Consider the following 15,074-nt stretch of genomic DNA (forward strand, 5'->3'; position numbering starts at 1 on the left):
TGTATTTGAGATTTTATATGGCAGGGTTTTAACAAGTAAATCTAAAATATACACCAATAGCATTGTATCACTGTTTCCACTAGACATCAGCAAGGTTTACTTGTGTGAACTGTAAAAGCTTGCCATGTACTGTTTTTGCCTATTGAGTGAACTTTTGATATAGCAGTTTATCAGAGTCTACTCTTCACTTTACAAGTTTTAATGAAAAACCCTTAAAGTTTTTCTCTATTATGTCAAAGACGTTCAATGGATGGTTTACCATGAATGTAATGTATAAGCTTTAAACTAAAATAGCAACAATGTAATAAAACAATGATTCAACATAAACCAATATAAATCGTGAAATCATGATACAATGGCAAAGAATAACAAATAATAATGGAAAAAAAGTTATACTTATATATTTAGCAGTTCTAAATGTTTTTACAAGGGTAATATATTTTAACATTACAAAAAGATTGGATGCTTTAACAGAAATACATGACTAGATAATTAATTTTGAAATTCTTCGAATTCTGTCGATTTTTCTGTTGTAGACAAGTACTAATTTAAACTAGCAGTACAAAATGCATAACACAACATTTGAAAAACAAAATTACCATAATTATATTCAAAAAATAATTCTGCCTTATTCATTTTCATAATTTTAACAAAAACTTATGATTGAATTTTGCTACAAGAAAAACTTGAAAGACAAATGTTTCTAAAATGACAACATCAAACATAAAAGAAATACACTTTATGATAAAAGCCCTCATGGATGAACAACCACAAATGCATAGGAAAAATAAAATAACAAGCAACAATAACAAATATAATACTTTGTTACAATATCTTAATTTGAATGAACAACTTCACTAAATGGTCACTCTAAAGACAAACTGTGGACTTACACAAAGCACTGGTTGATACCCACAGTTATTGTGAAATTGGTGGATAGTTTTCCACTAAAAAATACGCAATTAAAATATATACCAGGTTTATTGATCCAAAACCAAGTAGGGCTCTGAATACCTAGGGGCAATCAATGAAAAGTTTTAAGCAATGGAAAAGTAAATTCTGGATCTGATTCCCAGTGGAATTATTCTCTGCTTAAATCAGATCCACATTTTACTCCCTTATGTTGCAAATATTTCACTAATTGCTCCTTGGGATTCACATGTCTCCACAGAATTAGACTCAGGGTAACCGGTTTGAGATAATGAACAACAATCTCAATATCATTACTAATTAAAACAAAGTATTACATGTACAATGATATAACAACAATATCAACAAAAAGATTCCTAAGGCTAAGGTTATTTAGACATTTAGTTGTGTTAGTCTCGGTTTATAAATAAATGATGACAAATACAGGTCTTCTGGGTAATAACTCTGCATAAAAGAAAATCCCTGTCTGTCTTAATGGGAAATAGAAATGAGACACAAAATATGAGTTTAAACTAAGGTAGATGTATGGTATAGGTCTATGAAACAGCAAACCCAACAAAAAGACATTAAGAGGTGTACCCTTAGTTTATTTATATTTTTGAGAAAAGGTTTTGATACCTTTATAAGAGTCACTATGTTTAGAAAATTTTTCCAGTTATCAAATACTTAATAAAAGCTCCAGCACTTTTCATGCTTTGGATTTGTTTCTATATTTAGATACAGGAATTACAACAAGCTATAATGGTAACAGTTATAAAATAAGATATTGTTTATTTTGTGCAGTATTTAAAAGTGATTGGCACAGAATGCACTAGACATGCTAGATATTTAAGTCAAAAATAGATCACATAATTATATATAAATATTTATGAACTTAATCTTCTTCATATCCTGCTTTGGTTATTCTGGTTAAGCTTTATCTTTTTATTTATAAGTTAACCTGTTTATATCAAAAAAGAATTTAAAAGAGTTAATATATAAAAACTAACAGTCTTGAGGAAAAAAAGTCAAGATTAGCTTTCATAATATAAGTAGAAAATTTTAATATTGTATTCCGTGATCACAGTAGAATGTCCTTTGCACTGGTCCGTGGAGATTTTATGATCCTTGACTATCTATGAAACTGATGGGCCTGGAGGAGGAGGGCTAGAGTCCTGAAATAGAAATCAACAATAAATCTGATTATATTGTATTATGACTGATCTTTTAACATGTTTAAGAAACATATGAAGGAAAACAAAAACCTCAAGTCTGTACGAGATGGTCATGGTATCTCTGAAAAGGATCAGTGAAGTAAAAGTTTGCAATTTGGACTTTTTTACAGGGTACATTGTTAGCATTTTGTTTGATCTTTTTTTGTGTTTTTTTTTAATCGGGATATTATTTATATAAATTTTTGATACATCATACAGGTAATTGTAATTGGACAAGTAGAAATTAAAAACAGCAATAATAAGACCTCAACCGTTCTTTTTCATGTGTTGTAAGCAACTTTTAGACGGTCATGAATTGATATAAATTGTTCTTTCTTTTTTATGCTTTTTAAAAGTGAAATCAGGCTTTTTATGGCACGATTGATATTTTTTTTTGAAGAAACTTGAGACTTTCTGGTTTATATATAATGATATTTGATAACTTACGTTATTCCTCTCTGGTTTCATATCACCCGTCTGCCTGAGACTTCTGGGACGGAGGAGATATAAAGCTGTAGCCACAACCATCCATCCCATCATCATTAACATCATTGTACTGAACCCTCCATCAGGGGCACTGTCTGCTCCTGGCACTACAAGATAGAAATAGGATGAGGTATAATTACTAATGAGACAGCTATCTATTGGAAATCAAATGATATGGAAGTGAGCAACTATAGGACAATACATGTAATTGAGGCAACAAAAAATACCAATACAAATAACAATTAATCTTTGTTCTAAAAAAAAATGGACAAGAAAACTGTATTACAGTTTTGTGTAAGTGCTAAGGACTTTACATTAAATCAGATTGAGAAGGTTAGGACAGAATTTTTTATTTTCAGGTGAGGGTTATTATTCTCTCATACATCATTTTCGTGGAAAAGTCCTTATGATTTAAAATTTATCCATTATTTATCTATAATTCATAAATCATTTTAGTTTTATTAGCAGTATAAGTAAAGTATTTGACAAATACAATTATTAAATAGTTTTATTCAAAACTTATAATCAATGAATTACATATTTAGATAAATACAGTAAATATGCCTGACCAATTCAAGTACCAGGTTTGTATAACAATTTTTTTCTTTCCCTTCTACAGATGTATCACCTGTATCAGTCAGTACATGTATCTACTTACATTCCGTCACACATTCATTATCTGTACAGTAGGACTGTGTGTTTCTTAACTGAAAAATACAAGAAGTGTTAAGAAACTGAAATTGACAAGAATTTAATAAATAATTATGTAAAAATACATCTAAGGAATGACCGTAATATTTTTTCTGTCTATGAAGAAATAACATAAAAAATTTGGTGCACACTGAATAAGGCACGTAGCGGGTTATTAAACAGTATGACCATTTTTTATGTTATTTCGAATAGACAGAAAAAATATTACAGTTATTTCTTATAATTTAATTCTAAATTCCATTTTAAACCATAAAAAAACATGAAAAAATGCTGATGACATCATGGTCACATGACTAACTTATGTCTATGGGCTGATAACAAAATAACGTCAGCCAATCAGAAGACATGTTACATCCAAAATTAAATTATATTTGGATCATATACATTGTAAACTACATGCAATGTACATGTATCTCAGTTTAGAGTGCCCAATTACGGTAGAAAAAAAAAAAAAAAAAACAAATCGGGAAAATTTCCCGAATTTTTCATTGTACTAATGAACTCAAAATCGTTAACTTTTTTTTATGTCATGTTTTGAAATCCTGGACCGGCGCAGAAATCTACAATGTACTTCCTTTTTCCGGTCTCGTTTGAATGAAACTTTTAGTATTTAATATATATTTATCGGTCTAGTATAAAATAGGAAGGAACGCAATACCAATTTCATTTTTAATAATTGTTTGATATGAAATAAACGTTACCTGATGAAAGCGTTTCTTTGTTTACATTGAACATGACGTCATACCTAAAATAACGTCACAACTAAAATCCCTAACAACAGAACCAAAATCGGAAACGTTACGGTATTTCCGTTTCTTTTAATTTAAACATGTTTGAATTGAAACCAGGTGCTCCGCAGGGCGCAGCTTTATACGACCGCAGAGGTCGAACCCTGAACAGTTGGGGCAAGTATGGACAAAACATTCAAGCATGATAGAGCTCTGAATTTGGATTGTGATCAAATTTTTGACATTACATGGTTTTTTTTACACAAAACAAATGCCAAGATTTTACAAATCAATTAAAGATTTCTTCTTCAAACTTTTTAAATCTAAAATTAAATAGTTGACACAGCATAGGTTTCTGACACAGAATGAATGTGGTCTAATGAACTTAAAAGGTTTTTTTTGCCTTTGAGCAAATCACTATGCTGTTGAATATTAATCCTCTCAAAAAAATGTTTGAAGAAATTTTCTTTTTATTTATGAAATCTGAAATGAGAAAAATTTAACCCCCCCCCTTTTTTTTCACATCCCCGTTTCCCTTTTTCAAAACTGATATCAATTCAAATTTCTAATGGAGTTTGCAACAATAACTACTCATTTAAATACATCATAAAATATTAAGATGTAAAAAAACTGCTTGTTATCACTGAATGGTAAAGATTATTTAAATTTATCAGTTGGTAGTAAAAATTGTATATACATTGTATATTGTATATAACAAAGATTTAAGTTGATTCTGGACAAAGAAAGATAACTCCAATTAAAAAATATTCTTGCTATTGCACAATATTGTGCAATAGGATATTTCTTGCTTACAATTCTGGACAAAGAAAGATAACTCTAATTAAAAAAAAATTTGCTATTTCACAATATTGTGCAATTAGATATTTCTTGCCATTGCACAATACTGTGCAATTGAAAAGACTTGCTATTGCACAATACTTAATATAATAATTTTAGATCCTGATTTGGACCAACTTGAAAACTGGGCCCATAATCAAAAATCTAAGTACATGTTTAGATTCAGCATATCAAAGAGGCCCAAGAATTCAATTTTTGTTAAAATCAAACTTAGTTTAATTTTGGACCCTTTGGACTTTAATGTAGAATTTGAAATTTGAAAACAGGACCAAAAATGAAGAATCTACATACACGGTTAGATTTGGCATATCAAAGAACCCCAAGGATTTAATTTTTGATGAAATCAAACAAAGTTTAATTTTGGACCCTTTGGACCTTAATGTAGACCAATTTGAAAACTGGACCAAAAAACTTCAATAATCAAGAATCTAAGTACATTTTTAGATTCAACATATCAAAGAACCCAACCGATTCATTTTTTGTCAAAATCAAACTAAGTTTAATTTTGGACCCTTTGGACCTTAATGTAGACCAATTTGAAAACGGGACCAAAAGTTGAGAATCTACATATACAGTTAGATTCGGCATATCAAAGAACCCCAATTATTCAATTTTGATGAAATCAAACAAAGTTTAATTTTGGACCCTTTGGGCCCCTTTTTCCTAAACTGTTGGGACCAAAACTCCCAAAATCAATACCAACCTTCCTTTTATGGTCATAAGCCTTGTGTTTAAATTTCATAGATTTGTATTTACTTATACTAACATTATAGTGCGAAAACCAAGAAAAATGCTTATTTGGGTCCCTTTTTGGCCCTTAATTCCTAAACAGTTGGGTTCTAAACTCCCAAAATCAATACCAACCTTCCTTTTGTGGTCATAAACATTGTGTTTAAATTTCATAGATTTCTATTTACTTAACCTAAGGTTATTGTGCAAAAACCAAGAAAAATGCTTATTTGGGCCCTTTATTGGCCCCTTATTCCTAAACTATTGAAACCAAAACTCCCAAAATCAATCCCAATCTTTCTTTTGTGGTCATAAACCTTGTGTCAAAATTTCATAGATTTCTATTAACTTAAACTAAAGTTATGGTGCGAAAACCAAGAAAATGCTTATTTGGGCCCTTTTTGGCCCCTTATTCCTAAAATGTTGGGACCAAAACTCCCAAAATCAATACCAACCTTCCTTTTATGGTCATAAACCTTGTGTTAAAATTTCATAGATTTCTATTCAGTTTTACTAAAGTTAGAGTGCGAAAACTAAAAGTATTCGGACGCCGGACGACGACGACGACGACGACGACGACGACGACGACGACGACGACGACGACGCCGACGCCAACGTGATAGCAATATACGACGAAAATTTTTTCAAAATTTGCGGTCGTATAATAAAAACTAATTTATACAAACTTCGTCCCCATTCACAGGTTATGCCTGCCTCATATTATTTGAAAACAAGTTTATAACTTGGTTTGCTGTAGAAATGCTGTATACATGGCATTCTTTGATACATCATTTTTAAAATTTCCATCATGTCCATTAAATGAATATTCTAACAAATTATATTTTCTGAATGTCTATTATTTAATTTAATATGTTATTTTGTATTATTCATGTTATTTGTCTAAACACTTGACTTTGATCTGCTGTTTCGAACTTTTACATGTATATTGTATAAAACTCATTAATCACTATGAAACATATGCCATTTTGTATACATATATGTATGCACTTCAAACCAAAGGTGTTATTAAATTATTACTATTGATTATTATATTACGTTTAACTATGAGTATCATATTAACAAAATGCTATAGTTATTCATATTTATATTTATTGCCATGACTGTAAATATTTATACGAATTGATTGCCTATATTCCTAATTTTTTTACTGGAATAAGCATGGTAAGACAACAAGTGACAATTACCATCTTAAGCACATAACATTGCAGTCATTCATGTAAATCTGTATTTATTTTTTCAAAATGAAATTGTTTGTAGTATTGGTTTAATCAATTTACAAGTATAAAGGTTATAATACATTGCAAAAAGGCAAATTTGAACATCTTGTATAATGTATGTAATAATATTATATGTTCAACTTGTTTTAACAATAACAAGTGAAACTGCGAGCTACTGCTCACTGATGATACCCCCGCCGCAAGTGGATAATATTAATAGTGTAAAAATATGCAAGTGTTCGGTAAACAGGAAGTTGTCGAGTGATGAATCTGAAAACGCATCACACGGTATAGCTGACTTATATAAATCCTGAAACCAAATTTCAGAAATCCTTGTATTGTAGTTCCTGAGAAAAATGTGACGAAAATTTTCAACTTGGCTATCATGTGTAAAATCATACAAGTGTTCTGTAAACAGGAAGTTGTCAAGTGATCAATCTGAAAACGCATCACACGGTATAGCTGACTTAGATAAACCCTGAAACCAAATTTCAGAAATCCTTGTATTGTAGTTCCTGAAACATATTCATGGGACGGACGGACTGACTGACGGAAGGACAGACAGAGGTAAAACAGTATACCCCCCCTTTTTTAAAGCGGGATATAAAAAGTCAAATTTTAATATCTCTTGTACATGTTGTATAATGTACAAATATTTGCTAAAATCATGATATTTTTTTTTAATTTAAATAATTAGTTTAATAATTCAAACTGTAAAAAGACAACATTCTGTTTAGGACAAGGAACTTCTTTTATTGTGGTAAACATGTAAAGGATTTGCCTTGACGTAACCAGGATCCTGCGGTCTTTTCATAATTATGGATTTAAGATGTTTTAAAACCACGAAGACAGCTGCAGCATACTTAAGTATCCATTCTGATAACCCTACCAGCATGTACAGCCATAACATTTTGGTTCACTTTTTATTTTTTAATTTCAATTTTGTTATATAATATACATGTAAATTAATGTACAAACCATATTTATGAGTCTTTGCATGGCATTCTCATGGTTCCATATACACTCACAGGGATCAAAGTCAGCCATCTTATCTGTAATTAAATGATACAATCATTATTTAAATTAGAACATAACATATTGTGTTCAAAAACTATTCTAGCGGCTATTTATATGTATCAGTGTGTATGGCAAAAAAATCAAAGAGAATCGGACATTAAGAACTGGGGACACTGTTCTGTTACAATGTTACTAATCTTTTGTGTGTTTTTTTGTTGTTGTTGTTCATTCATCGATATCAAACATGCCAAACTTTACATTATTTTTAACCTCTAAAATATTACAAACTTCCTTTTCTAGTCTACACTGTACACGTACATGATGTTAATATGATTTCCAATTTTAAATCTATAAATAATTTAGTGATAATGAAATCAATACCATGATTTATAAAACTAGTTTTAGTTAAGCAATTTTATAATTTTAAGTAAAATTGTGAAATTTGCTATTAGATTTGCATTTTTCAATATATTATGATTAGTACTAATCCTTACATGCCTTATCATGCTTATTGGCTATTGAAAAATGAAAGTTAATAAACAATTTATCAGGAAGAAATTTTAAAATTTCAAAGCAGGATTTTTTAATCACATTTCTATTGTCATGATCACAAAGCAGTAAATATATTGAATAACACTAAAAGATTAAGTTCAACTAAAACATCAATCCTCCATGTCCTCATTTTTTTTCCGATAAACTTTTGAAAACAGCATACTATTAGAACAATACTTCTTTCTCTGCCTTACACGTTTCTCTTTCCATTAGAAGCCTTTGTATATATTGATTCCAGCTGGGTGATGATGATGATATTTGTATTGGATTTGACTTTATTGTTTATTTATGAATTCTTTATGAGAATGTTCATATTTTAGGTTTAATTATATTGCAAGGATCATACATATATACTATATTTTCCTGAATTATTGATTGAAAAATTGCTTCTATTTAAAAACAAGTTGAAATAGAGGTACAAATGTAATACATTGTATCAAAATAAAACAAGAACTAAATTACAGAAATCGCTTAAATTTAACAATTATTTAGTTTGTGTACAGCTTATTTGAAAACAATAATAAACTAGATGTGTCAAAGCGACCCGAATGGCCCTGTCCCAAAAAGTTGAAAAATCTGCAATTTCAATATAAACACATGTGGACACAAACATGATGGAAGTCTCACATATAAAAAATCAGCTCAAAATTTGGAGGGGAATAGAGAAAAAATCCATATAACTGTGATTTTCAATAATTTATCAAAGTCCAAAGCCCATAATTTCGGCAAAAATTAAAGAACCTTAGTGAGCACGCTCACATACCCCACGTCCCCACATTGTCATTGGAGAAATTAATTAAGTATAAGAAAAAAAAATTGTATAAGAAAAAATATTGAATAATAATTTCCTGTCAATATACATAGTATGTCCTTATTATCTACAAAGTTTCATGAAATTCTGTTGTGTGGTTTGAGAGGAGTTGCGATGACAAACTGTTGCAGTAGTACATTAAAGTAAATAAGTTCAAAGGGGCGTAACTCCTAGAAAAAAAATTGAATCGCAATTTCCCGTCGATATGCACAACTACATAGTATGTCCTTATTATCTGAAAAGGTTTCGTGAAATTCTGTTTTGTGGTTTGAGAGGAGTTGCGATGACAAACTGTTGCAGTAGTACATTAAAGTAAATAAGTTCAAAGGGGCGTAACTCCTAGAAAAAAAATTGAATCGCAATTTCCCGTCGATATGCACAACTACATAGTATGTCCTTATTATCTGAAAAGGTTTCGTGAAATTCTGTTTTGTGGTTTGAGAGGAGTTGCGATGACAAACTGTTGCAGTAGTACATTAAAGTAAATAAGTTCAAAGGGGCGTAACTCCTAGAAAAAAAATTAAATCGCAATTTCCCGTCGATATGCACAACTACATAGTATGTCCTTATTATCTGAAAAGGTTTCGTGAAATTCTGTTGTGTGGTTTGAGAGGAGTTGCGATGACAAACTGTTGCAGTAGTACATTAAAGTAAATAAGTTCAAAGGGGCGTAACTCCTAGAAAAAAAATTGAATCGCAATTTCCCGTCGATATGCACAACTACATAGTATGTCCTTATTATCTGAAAAGGTTTCGTGAAATTCTGTTTTGTGGTTTGAGAGGAGTTGCGATGACAAACTGTTGCAGTAGTACATTAAAGTAAATAAGTTCAAAGGGGCGTAACTCCTAGAAAAAAAATTGAATCGCAATTTCCCGTCGATATGCACAACTACATAGTATGTCCTTATTATCTGAAAAGGTTTCGTGAAATTCTGTTGTGTGGTTTGAGAGGAGTTGCGATGACAAGAAACAGGACTGACGGACTGACGGACGGACGGACGGACAGACTGACGGACGGACTGACGGGTCAAAAACATTATACCCTGCGCAACTTCGTTGCGTGGGGTATAATTAGTGGAGCAGAACGAAACTTAAACTTGATCTGTAACTCATCATGGTTAACTCACATATCAAAAATCAGACCAATATCTGAAAGCGTTTAGAAAAAAAGTCCCTATACATGTAGTATAACTGTGATTTTCAACAATTTCTCAAAGTCCAAAGCCCGTAATTTCAACAAAAATTAGTGGAGCGGAACGAAACTTAACCTTGATCTGTAACTTATCATAATAGTTACTTCACATACCAAAATTCAGCCCCATATCTGAAGGGGTTTAGAAAAAAAGTCTGTATAACTGTGATTTTCAACAACTTCTCAAAGTCCAAAGCTCGTAATTTCGGCAAAAATTAGTGGAGCAGAACGAAACTTAAACTTGATCTGTAACTCATCATGGTTAACTCACATACCAAAAATCAGCCCAATATCTGAAGGCATTTAGAAAAAAACTCTGTATAATGGTTTGTTGCGGAATGACGGAATTTCGGACAAGGGTAAAATTATATGGCATTGACAACTTTGTTGCGGGGCCATAAAAATATAGGTCACCGATGAGTTAAAAAAGATATTTCAATTTTAATGCCAAAAAATGGCATTTTTTGCACAAAAAGGGAGATAATTTGAAGCTTTTTCAATGATATAAACATTATGATATAAAACTTTGAAAAATATTTACCTTGACCCTCTGAAATTTTTTTAATTTTTTTAAATAACTTGAACCAAATACTTTCTCAGAAAAAATAGGTTGGATACATGATGAATATATATTATACAGTTTAATTAACAAACACTAAATTTTGATCATTGACAAGCTTATTATTTTCTTAACGCTACATCGTGATTAAAACATATAGCTGATTTTACAGAGTTATCTCCCTGTAGTGTTAGGTACAAAGTGTTTTACAAAACAAGTACAAAACTTTTGGTAGTTGATGCTGCAAATAATCAATACGGGTTCATGACTTCTGCCTTCCAACTGAGTTTAAGTCCTACACAATTTCCAAAATTGCAAGAAACTAAGTGGGAACCCAAAGGAGAGCTTGTGACCATTCTTGACTAAGGGGGAGCAATGTAGGCTTGGCATCAGAATTGTTACAAATGACAATTAATGAAAATATAATGTTATTCTACATGTTGTATAACATGTACACTGTCACTGTGACTGTATATTGAAATAAATAAAATAAGCAATATATCGATCAGCCTAGTCATGGAAATGTAGGAATGACATGTTTTCAATCAGGCCACGCCGTAGACGCGGGATTTGGCGTGGTGAAATTTCCTCCGGTGAAATTTCCTCCAGCATTTAAATTTTCATCCAATTGCAAGGAGATCCCTGTCTACATAATTACTGGAATCTGACACAGTGGTTCCTGTAAAATTTTGACGTCATAATACAAAATACCTGATGACTTAATGGAAAAGTGATTAGTTCAAGCAGTACAGATTATCAAAAAGTGATAAGGTGTATTACCAAACAAACAAGTGCCCTGTCCAAGATTGGCAAGAATCTGACACTCAATATAAACAAGATCTCAAATCAGTGACGACTAGGTTGAAGTCCGCTTTTAATGTTTTTATTTCTGGAAATCAAAGTGAATTCTCAATTTTTGTAATGCAGACAGATACATGTACGTGGTCTGACTATGTAACAGTTGGTAAACAAACACTATTTCATCATCGCAACTTTCAGTTTAGATCTGGTAAATAAATTTGACATGCAAAATGATTTTTAAACTGTGGATACACTACGAAAGTTGCATAGGACCTATTTTAAGCAAAAATACGTACATTTCTACTGTAACAGTTGAATTTTTGAAAAGGGAAGAGGTTCTAGCCTGCCAGATGATACTGCCAAAGGTGTTTACTTGTCAACTTCCGGTTATACCAAAACAAAAGACACGTCAGTTTAGAACAAATCCCCGGATGAAAAAAAGTTTAGCAGCGCGAATTTTCAAAAGAAAGAAAATATCTGTAAGGCATTTGATTATGATAAAGTCTTTTTAAAGAGGCAATAAATCATGTTTAAACGAACCAAAATAATTGATAAGAACAATAAAATCCTTTTTGTATCATGTAAAGATTTACCACATAGAGTGGGGTGCTCATGTTCGCCATATCTTTCCATGGTTTCTACAGTTTATGTTCAGGTCTATATGTTTTTGAAGTATACTGATATTTCTACACGAAGATAACTTCAAATGCAAAATATTCTTAAGCTTGAAAACTTGTTTGTTTGAAAATAATCATCTGAAAAATTAGATTAAAGGGTGTTTGAAATTGCCTGATGTTTTGTCTATGGGGGACACATATTCGCCATTTTTATACATCCTCTTAAATCCAAATAAGTGCAGCTTTAAATAATATTTTTTAAATCAATTTCATTATAGACGGCAATAGCAGACATTTCATTGGTGTACAAAACTAAAATTTCGGGCGCTCACTCAAAGAATTACTAAGAAATACTTCTTTGAAATCGGGTTTTTTATTCAGGAAATTGGCTGAAAATCGTTGTCCATTTTTCGGTTCTATGCAGTAAGTGACGCAATTTTGTTGTAGTTTAAAATTAAAAGTAATCATATTTGTTATAAAAAATTAATTCACCGGCATATTTCTTTCATTTCAGCCATCCTTTGAAGTTTTTACACCTGAAAATCATAAAACGGCGAAATTGTGTCCCCGGCGAATATGTGCACCCCACTCTACTGGTTTTACCAACTATTTTCAATCACACTGTTCCGTGACAGGGCAATGGATGTGACTTTAATGGTTTAGCGTCACCATCACTAACGATCTGACATGGAATTCACATATGAATAACATCACAAATAAAGCAAACAAATGCATAACTGAGATAATTTAAAAGAAATGTAAAAAACCAACAGCATAAAAACAAAAGAACTTGCCTACACTAAAGGCAACATTAGTATACCGCTGTTCAAAAGTCATATATATATGAGGGGAGGACAGGGGTAAGGGAGAAAGGGAGAAAGGGGGTAGGAGAAAGGAGAAAAGGGGATGGAGAAAGGAGAGGAAGGCTGGGAGAAAGGAGAAAAAGTTGGAGAAAGGAGAAAAAATAAAATATCTCCCCTTTTAAATTTTTTTCTAATATTTCAAGAAAAAATATCTCAAAAGGAAATGTTTTATTCTAATGGGAGAAAGGAGAAAGGGGGTAGGACAAAGGTGAAGAGGGGTGGGAGAAGGGAGAAGGGTACCCCCGTCCCCCCTTCATATATAGAATAACCATGCATACATTGTCTCGAAATATCAATGTTATTTGTACAAGGCTTAGAAACAGGTAGAATTGATTGATATTTTGAGACAATGTATGGTTATTCTTTATATGCTGCAACTCTTATAACTGTTTTAAATGAAGCTTTCGGTGGCCGGGTGTTACCTTTCCACGTCAGTTTTAATCTAGCGTCGTACTACAGTACATTATATATAAGGCATGGGCATCCAAACAACATTTTCCAAAAGACCAAAAAGGTGAAAAGGTATATTTAAACAAAACGCATTTGACTAACATGCAGGTCGAACAACTGATGTTCTTTAACCCTGCTGACTGCCATTGGCGATTGCCAAATAAAATTGATCACGAGATGTAACAAAATGGATCTTAATATATATATACATATATATATTTATAACAAGTCAAAAAGGGTACAACATCACCATTAAATAACTATAAAATGAACACATATAGATATTTCGGATAACAGATATCCTTCTTCAATAATAGCACGATGTCAAATGAATCATGTCAATAAAATTAATTCAAACTGAGAAACTTTTTCTAAATCTTGAAATTTATACAATTTAAGTGAACACCACAGACGCTGATAAAATTTTTAAATTTCCAAACACGGCGCAAAGATTACAAAGATATGCCAAATGAAAATAGTTATTTTCGATGTGAACTGGCACAACTTTAAATTTGACAGTTTAGATGTTATAACTGCATTGAGGGCAGTCCTCAAACAAAAAAATCAAACATGTCCTAACCGATCCAAGTTTGTATAATATTCAAACTTGACAACGGTAGGGCAACCTAACTCATTTACTGTACTTTGACCATAAGGTTGAAATACTCCAGACCTCTGATTGCATGGTCCAAAATTCTAACGGGACTGGAAACACTGATGAATTTCGATGTCTATTTGTAGCAGTAAAGACTCAACTTAAAGTTGCATGTACAGTATACTATTGTGTGATTTTATTCTTTTGAATCGAAGCGCTCTAGGTGTAGGTAAATATTTGCAGTTCCCATAAAATAAAGTATTAAATTGACGTAAAAAACGGAGCAAACAAAATTAGTGACATGCTTAAACAATTTACAATAACGTATTTAGATAGTTTTGGATGAATTTAAATGATGATTTACTTAAATATCTCATATGTATAAAAAAAAATCGCTTATACCACATTTTAGCATTTTTTTCTGAGAATGGATACTAGTACATTTTTGGACTTGTTATGTACATTACACACACAAAGAACAAGATTTTTTTTAATGCGACAAAACGTTACATGTAACTGTTAGAAAAAATACATTGTGGTCTCGGGCTAGAACATCAACTCCTATGAAGAGTTTATTATTAAGGCAATGTTGATTTATTTGTAGCTCTTGTCGACCAGGTGATCATATTTCATATTTTCAATTTCACTCTTTTAAGTTTCTAAAAAAAACAAGTAGGACTAAAATTGTCATAAAAGAGTAATTTCTCTCTAGAGGTTGACTAAAACATTTTGTCATTTTATCTT

The 15,074-nt window shown here is 31.4% G+C and overlaps 1 protein-coding gene across 1 annotated transcript; it reads right to left on the reverse strand.

The window, feature by feature from the left end:
- Positions 1–1,948: 1,948 nt before the first annotated feature.
- LOC143075465 (small integral membrane protein 14-like) lies at positions 1,949–12,214 on the reverse strand. Its single transcript, XM_076250879.1, has 5 exons — positions 12,102–12,214; positions 7,852–7,925; positions 3,268–3,316; positions 2,571–2,716; positions 1,949–2,084 (listed from the first exon to the last, which is right to left on the reverse strand). Exons 2-5 carry the CDS (start codon positions 7,918–7,920, stop codon positions 2,046–2,048), a joined length of 303 nt encoding a protein of 100 aa, XP_076106994.1. The 5' UTR covers positions 7,921–7,925; positions 12,102–12,214; the 3' UTR covers positions 1,949–2,045.
- Between the last annotated feature and the right edge of the window lie 2,860 nt (positions 12,215–15,074).

The sequence above is a fragment of the Mytilus galloprovincialis genome, chromosome 5 (genome assembly GCF_965363235.1).
Source record: "Mytilus galloprovincialis chromosome 5, xbMytGall1.hap1.1, whole genome shotgun sequence".
Lineage (NCBI taxonomy): Eukaryota > Metazoa > Mollusca > Bivalvia > Mytilida > Mytilidae > Mytilus > Mytilus galloprovincialis.

What these genes read in the sequence shown, in the direction of transcription:
- LOC143075465 (XM_076250879.1), bottom strand. Translation starts at nt 7,920, where the DNA reads ATGGCTGACTTTGATCCCTGTGAGTGTATATGGAACCATGAGAATGCC. An exon ending in TAATGAATGTGTGACGGAAT is followed by an intron (nt 2,717 to 3,267) that starts GTAAGTAGATAC and finishes TCTATCTTGTAG; the next exon opens with TGCCAGGAGCAGACAGTGCC. An exon ending in TGAAACCAGAGAGGAATAAC is followed by an intron (nt 2,085 to 2,570) that starts GTAAGTTATCAA and finishes TTTCTATTTCAG; the next exon opens with GACTCTAGCCCTCCTCCTCC.